Genomic DNA, 14,519 nt, shown 5'->3' on the forward strand with positions numbered 1-14,519 from the left:
CTGGCCATGGGCAGCCTGGCCCGAAAAACTCGGGCCTGGGCCGGAAAATGTTGGCCCGACACCCGGGCCGGGCCGGGCCTGGGTAGCCCGAAAACACTGATTTACACTACGGCCCGGTCCGCGGCCCGACGGCCTGACGGGCTTGGTGGGTATTTGGTTGGGCCGGCTTTTTCAACGTCGGGCTTTCCTCGGCCCGGGCCGAGGCCTGGCCCGGCCTGACACATGCCCAGGTATACCTATGTCCTTCTCTTGGACACCACCTAGTCCTCGCTAGAATGATATTCAGAGCATGCTGGACAGCCTCAAATTAGCTATACATCAGCCTTTCTTCATGGAATTGATCATTCTGATTGCCTGGTTGATTTAGACTACAAGGAATGACTTCATTTTAAAGGGTATCCCCCGAAGCCTATATAGATACAGGAAGAAATTCAAAGATGAGCTAGCTCTTCTTTTGTTACATAAGGCTTCTAGGAAGTCTTACAATGGTCTCAAAGCTTGGATTGAGAGGTTTAGACTAGATAGATGGTTTTCTGTTTCTTTCTTTTTGGGCTTGAAGCCTAGTAGTTAGCACCTAGTTGCTACTCTCTAGCAATATTGTTTTGTATTGCACACAACTTTTAAAAATTAATAAAAATCTGCAGTGGGGAAACTACCCCCACTGATCAAACAAAAAATAGAGAGATCAGTAGTGAAAAACTTGAAATACAAATACTTCAATCTTTTCTTAAATAGGTTTCCCTACTCCTCCACGACTCCATGTGAGCCCTCGCGTGGTTCTAATTTAAACATGTGTCATAGAATGTGCGTTGGTGTAGAGCACATGAAATATACCATGGCTGACTTCTTTGGCATGTGTACCTCTACGTTCATATTAGGTCTTTCTATTTCAATACGCAAAAGGACAAACACCATGATGTCATGGCTTGGGGAGCATCTCCAGGAAAGAAGCGCACATGATAGGAGGAGCGCGAAGGCACGTTATATATGTACAACCAGTTGCATGGTATCCATGGGATATTGTAAGGGTTTTTAGCTAACTTGTAAGAAAGCAACAAGATGGCATCCATGCACCATCAAACTACCGACAACTCAGTCATTAAAGGAAAGCTAAACACACATTCCACAATTTTTTAAAATAAGTTTCCCTAGTCCCCTCGTCATTCCACATCAGCCCTTACATGGCGCTAAATCCAACCCCATCTCATGCACGTTGGTTTGGCACATAAACACAAGGAATCTACCGTGACCGACTTCTTTGTCGCTTGTGCATGTTCCCCCATATCAGGTATTTCCACTTCACAACATATAAAATAGGTGCCATGATACCATGGCTCGAGGATCATCTTCAAGGAAAAAGCAATTTTCACGTTCATATGTATATTGCGATATGTACATTATTTATTTATATATATCTATAAAGTTGGTGTAATAAAAAAAAACCTTGATAAACAAAAACAAAGCTTGTAGCACAAAATAATGTTCCCACAAAATAATGTCCCCGGAAATATAATGGCATCATGGTATTTGTCCTTTTGTTTTTTGAAATTTAAAGACCTAACATATATGAACATACAAGCACACATGCCACACGAGGTTTGACGTGGAGTAGCGGGAGGACTAGGGAAACCTATTTAAGAAATGACTAGAATATTTATTTCAGGTTTTGCATTACTAAGTGAGCTCTCTAGGGAGTTGGATGGTGCACGAGCAACATCTAGTTGTTTCGTTATAAAATTAGCTTAAGATTTTGTGATATCGTGTAGGTACCGTGTCCCATTTATAGCCTATCTCCGTTCCTATGAATGTGATTGTGGTTGCTATGGTATCCTTCTTCAAACCATATATCTTGTACCCTCATAGTTAAAATTTCATAAATTAAAAATAATAATTTAGGGTTCCATTTTTTGTCACATAAATTGAGCACGAATCATGAAAAATATTTACCTCCTTTTTGTATCACACTTTTGATTTAACTCTCCACATTAGTTCAGTTGCTATTCAGGGGACATTTGGAGTCTCTTTTGGATTTCAGATGGTTAGAGAAATTATTCTTGGGAAAATCTAAACGAAAGCGCCGCACGGGCGGCCTCTCTGTGCGACGGTGCGTCGCGATACGTGCGTCGCCATCTAAGGGCGTGAGCGCACGACCACGTCGCTCGGGTGGACAGCGCTCTGAAGCCCCACATGTCAGCGTCTCATCGTTTTGAATTTCGGGATCCGGGCTACATCCCATTATTTTCATTTTTTTTTCTCCCACCGCCCATTTTCCGCGTCGGTTGTCCTATCCTTTTCTGTCCGTCTCGGTGGCGATTTCGGCGGCGGAGCTCGCTTGCCGCCGCTGTTTCTCCCGTTCCTCGCCGACGGCGACTAGATCCGCCGCACGCGCTTACTCGGTGAGTCTCCCCGCATCTGCTGGTGTTTTTTTTAGCCGTTCTCGTCGCCGCATCTGTGTGTATTTTATGCTGGTAGTTCGTCGTCCACGGCGGTCGGAATCGCTGGTCGTCGGTGGGTATGGGTTTGGGGTTTTTGTCTGGGTGGGCGGCGTTGCGGTGCTCGTGTGGTGCTTCTGCGGCGGAGGGCAGGGGGCTTCCGTGACTGCGCACTGTAAGGCTCGCCCCCCGTGATGGCTCGGGTCAGAGTAGATTCGTCGATGAACACCGGCGCCGCCGTCGAGCTGTCCGTTGAGGGAGGTTAGCTACGGCGAGGAAGCGCTGGGTAGGTCGCTACCGAGGATACCCTGTTGTTTTTGTGGGTCACGCTCCTTGGTGAGGTCTCTGCCGCTGGGGGAGGCCGTCGTCGAGGATACCCTGTCGTTTTTGTGCACGAGACGGCTGAAGTTTGTGTCGTTGTGAAGTCGTCGAGGGGGAAGTTACAGCTGGGCACGAATTGCATGAATGCGATGAGGAGGGCACGGCTGTGCTGTTGGTTGCCTAAGGTTCCTCTTCCCTCCCCACTACATCTCTATGACGATGGTGGCAGTCTGGAGTGTTGGTACTAATCTAGCTGCGCGACAAGCTCGTTTTGTAGCTTCTCGTTGGGCATGGCGTCGATGGTGAGTTTGATGGCGGGGTGGGGGGATGGTGGTGACGTGCTTCTTTTGGGTTGCCAGGTTTTGAGGTAGGATTTTTGCGAGGATGCGAACCCCGGGCTACATTTTTCTACAGATGGAGCATTTTTTTTAGAAGCTCCTACAAGCTTCTTTGGTTTTGCATGATTCCTAGCTCCATTTTGTCCAGCCATGGCCTCTGTTTTTTGTTGTATTGTCTTAGACTGAGGGATATGAGTTGACTCAGTGGATAAGGAAAATGAGATTATTTTTTTTAAGATCCAGGGGGGATATTTATGTGGAGTAGAAGCAAAATGAGAACTGGATATGATGTGGAGTCTCTGTTTTTTGATAAGCTTTTTGTAATTATGTTACTCTCATTCATGTTTTTAATAGAGTGGACTTTTTGTTTTTGTTTAATCATAGGTGTTACAACCATGGCTAGGAGGAAGGCCGCGGAACAATGCTGGTCATAAAGGGAAAGCAGTTCGTAAGCGTCACCATGTATGTGTTTCCCTGATATGTAATTCAACAACTGTGGTAGTAGCATGTGAATAACGTGTAGATGCATCTGATGAACCCGGTAGCCATATTATACTAAGCTGGTAGGTTTTTTTTTGTAAACTATGGTATGGTACATGATTATGGTCTGTGGCAGGAGCCATGTTATACTAAGTTGGTAGGTGTGTTTTAAAAATAAGGTAGCTGTATTATGATGGTTTGTTTTATCTGCAATTCATTTTTCCCCTGGTAGCCATGCTGTACTAAGCTGGTAGGTATTTTTTTAAAACATGGTGGCTGTATGATGATGGTTTGTTTTTTATACGCAATTCATTCTCCTGGTAGCCATGTTATACTAAGCTGGTAGGTTTTTTTTTAAAATATGGTAGCTGTATGATGATGGTTCGTTTTTTATACGCAATTTCATTTTTTCCCTGGTAGCCATGTTGTACTAAGCTGGTGGGTACTTTTTGAAAATATGGTAGCTGTATGAAAACCATGTTAGTTTTCGCAAGAAACCTGGGTATCATGTTCATTTTAGTTTCTTTATTGTTTTTTCGGCAGGGTTTTAGTGGAGACCGAAATAGGGCTTCTCCAGCTCCTATAATTAAGCTATATAGCAGTTTGACTCAAGATAAGCGTGATGCGATAGTATCAATGGGACTGGGAAGCTTTCTGGATATCAAGTGTGAACATCTGCACAATCCACTTATTAGTTGGTTTGTGCAATGTTACGAACCAGCTAGGAGAGCGTTTGTAGTCCCTTGTCATGGCGTAATACCTTTGACAGAAGAGTCAGTTTATATCATGACTGGTCTTCCACGGGGCCAGTTAGAGGTTAAGTATTACGCTGATTATGAGTTGGAAGCTGTCATTGCTACAAGGCCTTTTCCTGGTGGAACTATTAGACCTAAGGTTTCCGATCTCGCAAAGATGGTTGAGCAGTATGTGGGGGCTGATGACTCTTTCAAGGAGCTGTGGATGTTGTTCATCATGTCAACAGTAGTAGCCCCTACAACTGATAACAAGATGAGTAACAAATGTTATCCTATGCTGGTAATAACATTTTCCTTTTTTATTAGTGTTTTTTTAAGTGGTGGTTATCTGTTTTTGTGTTGTGTGTGTGTTATCTCATGATTCTGGTTGGTTGCATTTTCTACCCAGGTCGACATTGCTCGAGCAAATGAATTTAACCTCTGCAAATTTGTTGCCAATCAACTTCATGATCACCTATCAAATCAGAAATACACAAAGGGTTGCTTATTGTACTGTATGGTGAGTTTCTTGTAGTTCCTCTGTATTTTAAACTGAAACAAATGGTTGTTTATTATTGCTCTTTTCTTTTTTCTTTCTACACATGGTTTTCATGTAACAATCCTAATTTCTGTTTTCTGCTTATCTTTTTTTCATGTGTCTTCATTTCTGTGGATATACAAGTTGAGATATTTCGATGCTCTTAAAACTGATCACTTTGAGCTAGAGCTTGGCAATGCTAATTTTGCTATAAATGCTTGGTCAAAGTTAGCTATTGATGTAGTGGGAGCATTGGATGTTCAGGAGTATGATACAACCACTTTTGGTGTATTGGAGGTTAGCATTTTTGTATATGTACAACTTTCTCCATGCAGTTTTGTACTCAAATGCATGTAATTCTCTGTATTTTTGTTGCTCACTGTATTTTTCATTCACTTTTTCAGTTGAAGGATGAGTATAAAGATGTTGGCGCCCTTGAAATGGGTCTTTTTGGTGGTCCAGATGGATTTGATTCCTGGATGAAGCTTAATACACATCCCAGTTGTACACAAAAGGTAGCTAACTTTGAACACGCTTTTTTGTGTTTTTTGCTAAAGGCGCTGCTGGCTAGTCTGTGTTTTTGGTTGTGTGTGTGCCTTCATTTTTTTTTCATGTTCAATTCTGTATTCACATATTTTAGCTTTTGTTTCTTTTTGTACAGCAACGGGTGAAAGCATTCAGTTTAATGCAGAACTTTGCATCAAGTCTAAATGGTCTGTTGAGCAGCCTTGTTCAAGGATTGACACAATGTAGCGACGGAGAATCAAGCGATGATGATGCTGATTCGTATCACGAAGATGTTGACACAGAGGTATCTGAACATGATGCACACGAGAATCATACATATAGAAATGTACCTGCCACTAGGAAAGTTGGATGTGCAACTGGTCATGGAAAGAAGAAGATGCTTGCGCCCCTTCCAGAACTGGCCACAAGGAATGGAGGTCAGCAAGATGGAACTACAAGCCAAGCTAATCTATCTCCTGCTGTTGGAATAGAGAAGAAACTTCAGGAAGATAATTTTAGTAGAGAATCTCCTCCTGATATGCACTCACAAATAAATGTACCGTCCTTCAGTGACTTGGATGTATCTGATGAAGTGAATGGCGGCGGGAATGAAAGTGAATCACCTTTTGAGTCAACTCCGCAATATGATGACAGAATCAGGGGTAGTGCAGCACATCTTGCAGCAAGTCTTAGCAATTGTAAAATGATGAAAGAGTCAGGGTTTCCATCATCTTCTGAAAAAATTGCAAATAGTAGGATCAAGAATGTGGTAGCAGTAGAACTTGGAATTCCTGTTCGTGTGTCCGAGCAAGGAAATGATCCTACTGCCGTGCTAAAGTTTGTACCTGACCATGGACAACAAGTTTTGGAAACCATTCCAGAAAGGTATTTTTTTGTTTTTACATTTGTTTATCTGGTTTACATGCATGGAAAACTGTGGATTTAGTTCTCAAGGGAACCATGAAGGAGCTGGTAGTAAATGCTAGATAATATGATAGTTGAACCAAATAAACTTGGTAGCTATTTCTGTCTTAGCATGATAAGTTTTCATATATAATATGGTAATTTTGCATGAATAATTTTTTTTTATCTATATATGCACACCCGATATCAGTATATTCCTCTGAAGAAACTGCTAGTTATTCTTTTTGGGCAAACATGGTGGTTAATTGTAAATAACATGATAGTTGAACCTGATAAACCTGGTAGGAATCATTGACTTAACATGATATATTTTGTATACATAATCTGGTAGTAAGTAAGGTTTTTCCTGTCTCTTTTTGTTTTTTGATGCAGGGATATTGTTGATGATCATTTAATTCCAACAAGTGGTTTTTTGGGAGGTGCCCAGGTGGCTCCAGTAGTATCAAATGAAACTCAAAAGAAAAGGTAAACTCTTACAACAAGTGGATTTTTTATCTGTGTGTTTTAAATGCATTTTATCCTGATAGCTTTTGCTGACATAATGTGGAAAATACTGATTGGTTAGTACCTAAGGTTTCTTTATTTTTTTTATGTAGGGATATTATTGATCATAATTTAAATACAATCAGTGGTAATGTTGAATTAAAAGGCAAGGATGTCATTATTCAAGAGTCAACAAACAGTGGGTTTTTGGAGGATGACCATGTGCCTCAAGTAGTATCAAATCAAACTCCAAAGAAAAGGTTTCAATCAGTTTTTTGTTTTTGCATAACTCCAAAGAGGATAGCCATGACCATGTGTATCAAGTTTCTGGAAATGTTGATTTTTTTTCATGTTGAACATATAGGAAACGCCAATGTAAAGCAGCAACTACACCATCAAGGAAGTCTCCAAGGCTTGCTTCTATGAATAATCACAAATCTGGTGAGGTTGGTGGCAATGATGTGAGTACTGAATCAGGATTACCAAAAGATGGGAAGACCTCAAGCACATCAATCCTTGTATCACCAACTGTTACTACCAAACAAGATCAAAAGGATGGTAGCCATACTGTTGGTGATGGCAACTCTGTGATAACTGCCATTGCAATTTCTCCTAATGTCACAATGCAGCAAGGCACAAGTTATGTTCCGAGTAGTTCTGGCGATAAGAAGTGCTCGTCAGTAGAAGAAGGCGCAACCAAAGAGAACGCTATCCCAATTTCTCCGAATGTTCTTGAAGCTCAGGCATCACACATTGATGCAAACTCATGCAAATCATTAGTGTCCTCTCCAGTTGCACAGAGGCAGTTCACTGCAGGCAATTCTCAATATGGAACGCAATGGAGAGTGTCTCCTTTTGTTGGTGCTAACTTAGGGATTCCTGTGTTAATGAACCATGGACCTGTTGTCGTGCCACGTGAAGTTGAAGATGCAGTTAGGAAATTTTCTGAATCTGTGAAGAAAATGGGAGGACTATCAAGGTTTGCTGCACAAAAGTCAAGCTCAATAGAAGAGATGCCACTGAAAAGGAAGATGGTGGAAATTGGAAAGGGTGGATCAAGTGGAGCTGTTAGGGACAACCGTATTGGTATGTTCACACCACCAGGTTTTCATCTTGGCTTTAGCTCCCAAGAATCTGCAGACGGTGATATCCAAGTGGATGAGTTTGACAAATATGAGGATGCAGCACCCAATATTGCAGCAACTAATCTTGCAGTACCACTGGCTTGGGCTGAACCAGAACCAGAAGGTACTTTTTGTATGTTCATATTTTATGGCAAATACTAGTGGTTATTTTTATAGTTATTTGTATTTCATTATAGGCTAATCTCATTTTTGTCTTCATTTTATCTGATAGGTCAAATAACTGGAACTCAAGATGAAGCATCAAGTGGTGATGATTTTGAACAAATCCAACTATCTGAGGAGGTACAAGATGTCATGGCAGGGAAAACTGTTCATCTAAGTGAAAATGGTATGGCAGAGCTTGCAAGGTATGAGGAGTTGTCAAAGGCATTTATAGCAAGGAAGCGAAAACTTCAAATTGATGCAGCTCCCCTAGCATCAAAAGAGGAAACCAATGTTCACAGTGCAACTCCGAAGGTATACCCGCATAAAGCTAGAGTGAAGAAGTCATCACATTATATGCAATCACCTTTTGACAGCTCAATCAAAGTTACTGCTGAACAAGAAGAAATCTATCAGAAGATCATGCTTAGCAACAAGCATCAGAGGCCAGTCAAATCGAACATAAGGATGTAAGTTTTTTTTCCATGCATTTTATGTTTTTACAAGCCTTTTTTAAATATGCCCTTTTTGTTGTAGCTATAGCTTTGTTTTCTTTTTTGGGTTACACAAGTAAAATACACTGGCAGTTTTCACTTACATGAGTGTTTGGTTCTGTTTCTATATCAGGTACCAGATAATAAAATACAATGACAGTTTTGCGTACACGCGTGATTTAGCAAATTCAATTCATGGCAGAGGTGAACTGTCTAATCATTGCATGGAAGTTGCAATAGAGTACCTGCGGCGTACTAACACTGTCGAGGGGAAATTGATAGTGCCTTACCAAATTTCTATCTACCTTATGAATGGGGAATTCGAGAAGAAAGCGGTGGTTTCTCTATTCAAGAGGACCAAGGATTATTCACTAAGTGTGATGAAATTGGTAAGAATGCTTCTCTATTTTTCATGTTCTTAGATCTCTTTTCTCTTTTTTTCTTGCTCATTGTGTTAACTTTTTTCTCATGTATGTTATCCATTTCAGATTTCATTCCCAGTTTTGCAAGAGATGACAAGGCAGCAAAGGGAAGGAAATCATTGGTACTCCTTGCATATGAACTTTCAAGCTGAAAGGTTCGAAGCACTTGATTCAATGCGGGGCGAAGGTGATGAAGCTCTAATAAGCCACGCAAATGCTCTAATCAGTAGGATTAAGGCACTCTGGAATATACACTACATCACATCTAAGGTTCAAATCCAGAATTGGGATTTGAAAATTATAAATGTTCCAATTCAGGCAACCATGTAAGTCACAGGATTTTCTGGTCTGTTTTTCAGCTTTTCTTTTTGTGTTTTCTGTAGCATGCACCATATACTGAATTTTATAAAAAAAAATTCCTCCCTGTTTCATGTTTCTAATATGTGACTCTCTTTTTTTTTGGCAGTTTTGATTGTGGGTATCATGCCATATACAATGTTGAGAAATGGGATGGACAGAACGTTCCTCCACTTGCGAAAGACGATGTGCCTAAGCTACGGAGGGTGTTACCTCACAGGTGGTTGACAGCCAATTTTAACAAAGAGAAAGATAATTGGAAGTGGATTTTGTTCAACAATGTTGTCCAGTAATACACCTACCCTATATATCCAGATAAACTATCAGTTTTTTCCACTACAACTATCTCTTTCTTTATTTTTATGCAGCTGCCAGGTTATCCAAATCAATTTTTCCATGTAGCCATCAATTTCTTCTATAGAACTATCAAGTTTTTTTCCACACGTCAATATAGCTCTTTTCTATAGAACTATCAAGTTTTTTCTACAATGCCAATGTGTACCTGTAGTAATATGCAGTAGTTTAAAATCTCGGAAGTGGAGGCTTTTTTTTGCGTTAGGAGGCCGATACGTTACTGACAAGTAGATCCCCCTCTCCCCCAATTTAATAGCCCAGTAGGTACTTATGTATTCAGAACCTGGTATGTACTCTGTGGAAATCTCATAGCTTGGTACAACTAAGTTGGCAGGTCAGTCTTAGAGAACAAATGGAACAATAACATGTATTTTTTATTTTGGATTTTTCAATAATAAATATCAGAATCTGGCAGTTTCTCTATGGAAATCTCATAGGTAGGTGCAAATATGTTTGGCAGGTCAGTCCAAGAGCCTAAAAAGGATGTATCATATACATTTTTAGCATTTTTCAGTAATAAATATTAGAATCTGGTAGTTACTCTATGAAAATCTCATAGGTAGGAACAAATAATCTGGTAGGTCAGTTGGAGGACCTAAAAGGTACAATCACATCCATTTTCCTCTGGTATTCCAATAATAAATATTACAAAAATGTCTAGTACTTGCATTCAAACATACGGACAATAATAAATGAAGTACAGTAGCAACGAATACAAGGATCCAGTTTTTTAGTTCTGGACTGGAAGTTCTCCTCTCTGGGGGCACATTCTCAAATCATGTTGAGTAGAGCCACATTGTTTGCAGACGCGTACTTCTTTTCTCCCTATGTCCAGTGGTTTCTGATATGCTTGCTTCCGCTTTCTTCCTTTAGTATTTGATACGCGAGGATCACGGATATTACTAGCTTCGGTAGTTTCTGAAGTTTGTTCAGCTGCAGTGGGATGTGAACCTTCTGTTTGCACCGCTGGATTTGTGCTTGACGATGGTCCTGTAGGTTTCTTTTGACGGTTAGTTTGTCGTGGTTTTGGACAAGAGGTACCTTCTTCTGGAGGTACCTGTTGTGTATGACAATCTGTGTGTGTTGTTTGGGCTGGAGCAGATTGCGTTGCTTTCCTTGCATCGCTTGAAGCAGATGCCTTCTTTGCTCTTTTTTCTGTTTCTCTTTTCAGTGAAGCCAAGTCTTTCTTCATTGATTTCATGTGGTTCCGAATTATCTTCCTGCCATCTTCGGTTTCATTCCCGCAAAGCGCTAGGCCTTTGAATTCATTGCATGTTACTGCTAGCCACATCTTCTTCTTAGATTCCTCTCCGCATAACAAATTCGTTGTCCCGGTAATTCTTCCACTAGGTTTTCTTCAGCGCTCCATGTCCACCTGCGCAACACATATGCCATCGGCATCTGACAAACACCTAGTTGAACCATGGCCTGCATTTTCATTTTTAGTATTTTCTCTACAAATTCTTTTTTTTGAAATCATGAATGTGTTTTAGCAGGCTATCGCGCACAAACAATCTAGAAAGTAAGGTCTAGTTTTTTTTACCTTTAGGATGTGACGGCAGACGATGCCATCTCTTTCAAATTTGCAGAATGTGCATCTGTAAGTTTCATTGGGGGGGTCTGCATAAACCTGATATGTGCTGTTGTGGTAACTTGGTACAAAGTGTGTTATGCAGTACACTTCATATGCATTCTCAGCTACCTGCCTTATGTTGTAAGACATGGTGTACGACATTTCGTACTGAAAGCGGGTGTGTTTGTTTTTTGTGTAGAGCTTTTCCATTTGTTTCTCTATTGGGTGCCAAGACCAGCTCCTAGCTGTCAAAAGTGATGAATCTGCCTCTTGTTTCTTCTCTGCTTTCATTATCTTAGCTTGGATATCAGCATACTGAAGAACAAACTCAAGCACAGAATTTGAAGGACTTATGTATTTTTTCAGCACCGCATTGAAACCCTCACTCCGCTGAGTTGTTTGTAAGAACGGATAGAACTTGTGCATGAAGTAGGCAGGAACCCATGAACTTCTTTTTCGGTACAAAGCTGCTATCTTCTCATGGTTTTGCACATTGTATTTTTGAATCATTAAGTTCCATCTTGTTTCAAACTCCTGCGGTGTCAAGCTGCAGTTTATGCAGTCATTCATCTCTTCCCGAAGCCCTAGTATCTTTGCAACAAATGGACCAATTTCTTCTGTTGCTTTATCGACAATGTGCCACCTGCAATTACGATGCGTTGTGTTTGGAAACACCTTTTCAATTCCAGCACGCATTGCACCATCCTGGTCTGTTATTATGTTAACTGGTGCTACTCCATCCATTGCAATTAAGAACGACTCAAATAACCATATGTAGCTATCACTGAGCTCATTCTTTAGGAACCCACAGCCTAGTTGTATCGACTGACCATGGTTGTTTATACCAATGAATGGTGCAAAGGGCATCTTGTATGTGTTTGTCATGTAAGTTGCATCGAAAGAAATACAGTCATTGTAGTTCTTGTAAGCTCTTCTTGCTGCACTATCTACCCAGAACAAGTACTGCACACGGTCCTCATCATCAAGCTTGTATCTGTAGTAGAAATCCTTGTCTCGGGACTTCAAGTCCTCAAAGTATGCCATAGTGTTTTGCATGTCTACGAACTTGTTCTCTGCCCGAAGTTTGGATCTGAAATTTGCCATGTCTTTTTTTGTGTATGGCACTCCTTCTACTGATTCATATAGTGTAGCCATAACTTGCATCATTCTGCTTGTATCCATGTTTACAGTGTGTAGTATTTTTAAGAACTCTTGGTCTTCTTCTGGTATGTCTCTGTGTGAGCGTAGGAAACCAGTCAACGACCACTTCTTGAGTAGAGGGTGATTGTGATCATCACAGAATTCCGTCACCAGCCAGGCACCGTCTCTGAATTTCAACGCCATCCTAGCTGGACAGTCAGTCCTAATGTTGCTGCACTTCATCCTTTCTGGTACAACTGGTTTAGGTTTCTGCGTATCTTCTTTCTCTTTTGCTTGGTGACCTGCTTTATGGCAAACCATAGCTGCTCTTATGTATTCTCCAGTGACCTCGGATTTCTTCCTGTAATTGTATCTGATTCCAAATCCTCTCCTCCTTGCAAATGCCAAGTAGTGCCTCTGAGCATCTTCAAGTGTATCAAATCTCATGTCTGCTCTAGGTGCTTGTGGAGTTGAAACTACTTCTGCATTCCCTTCGATCCCATCGTTCTGTGCAGCCGGCGGAGTTTGTGCAGAACTTGCTTGTGGAAGTGTAATCTCAGTGCACGCTCTGTCTGCTGACATAGCCCTGGAGGTGGATCCTGCGTTGTCCATGCCTGCTTTTTTTGCAAAAAATAATGTACAAGCAAATAAAGATCTGCAAATTATAGTAGCGGTAAAATAGGGGGTGTTTTTTGTGTGGCAAGTATGATGGAGTAAACTTGGTTGCTTCTTACAATTAACTTGGTAGGTTTTTTCCAGCAGGCTTAGATTTAGCTTTGTACAATTAACTTGGTTTGTTGCTTTTTAGCTGATAACTGTGATGTATTAAATCTGTTATGTGGGCACAATTAAATCTGGCAAGTATGATGGAGTAAACATGGTTGCTGCTTACAATTAACTTGGTAGGTTTTTCCAGCATGCTTAGAAATTAGCTTATTACAATTAACCTGGTTTGTTGCTTACAATCTGGTATCTGGGCACAATTAACTTGGTAGTTTTCAATTAAATTTTATCAAATTCATACATGCTTTTTTAGTTTTTGAGCATGGTTTTTGCTGCAGAATGTAATGGCAAAAAGTATCACTTGTTTTTTTAAAAAACTGCCTAACCTGTGTTTGCCGAAGATACTTGAACTGATAAAGTAGCATTAGGCACATCTTGCCCTTTGAATTCTGTGATGTTCATCTTCTGCAACCTGCAAAATCAAAATGTGAATTAGTTTCTAATACTGTTTTGGTTTTTTGTAATGCAGGAAGTAGAGTGAAGCAAGATGAATGCTGGCTGTGTAGTTATGCATTTTCTTCTTGTTTTGGAAGGCACAGTGAAGCACAGATAAGTCTGACCAATGGAGAGTGAAGCAAGATGAATGCTGGCTGTGTAGTTATGCATTTTCTTCTTGTTTTTAGCATGTGGTACTATTGGTTTTAGAAACCCAGCAGGCAAGTGCGTGTGACTCTGTCTTTTTTTAGTATGTTCTGATGGACATGGTGATGAGCAAGAATCTACCAGGCAAGTGTATGTCGTTTTTGGTTTATAGGAACATGATGATCAACAAGAATCTGCCAGGCAAGTGCTGTTGGTTTTAGGAACATGACAGGGGTTCCTTTTTTGGTTTTTGTTCTCATGGATGAACTAAAATTCTGCCAGTGCATGTGATGCTTGGAAAATACTTACTGTTTAGGGGGATCAAGGGAGGGTCAAAAAAATTATGGGGAGATGGTGTTTTTCCAGATCGTACCTGTCTGTTGTAGATCTGCAAATTCCCTTTGAAATCTGGTAGTTTCTCCCCCTGAACAAGGTGGTCACCTCATCCTGGCACTGTGTTTCTCCTCTTATCTCCCGTGTTCTTCTTCTCTTCCCAGATCTAGTTTTCTGTTCTGTTTTTGGAGAAAACGTGAGGAAGAAGAAGATCCAGTGATGGGAGGTCACGAAATTGCTGTGTAGGGCCGACAAAAGCTTCAGGAAGAAGAGAGTCTTTTTGCACGTGATGTTGTCTCCCTGGACGAAATTTATGGTAGGGCCCACGTGGTTTGTTGGTTAGAAATATCCAGGCGTGGGTGGGGCCGGTAGTACAGCTGGCGGTGGACATGCGGTGAAGCTCACGTTTTTTTGCGTCCTTCGCGCGCACCCGGTCGA

At 40.9% G+C, this 14,519-nt stretch overlaps 1 protein-coding gene across 1 annotated transcript; it reads right to left on the reverse strand.

The window, feature by feature from the left end:
* Positions 1–11,027: 11,027 nt before the first annotated feature.
* LOC127318707 (protein FAR1-RELATED SEQUENCE 5-like) lies at positions 11,028–12,995 on the reverse strand. The gene is made up of 2 exons (XM_051349181.2): positions 11,214–12,995; positions 11,028–11,045 (listed from the first exon to the last, which is right to left on the reverse strand). Exons 1-2 carry the CDS (start codon positions 12,993–12,995, stop codon positions 11,028–11,030), a joined length of 1,800 nt encoding a protein of 599 aa, XP_051205141.2.
* Positions 12,996–14,519: the final 1,524 nt, after the last annotated feature.

Source organism: Lolium perenne, chromosome 7 (genome assembly GCF_019359855.2).
Source record: "Lolium perenne isolate Kyuss_39 chromosome 7, Kyuss_2.0, whole genome shotgun sequence".
Classification (NCBI taxonomy): domain Eukaryota; kingdom Viridiplantae; phylum Streptophyta; class Magnoliopsida; order Poales; family Poaceae; genus Lolium; species Lolium perenne.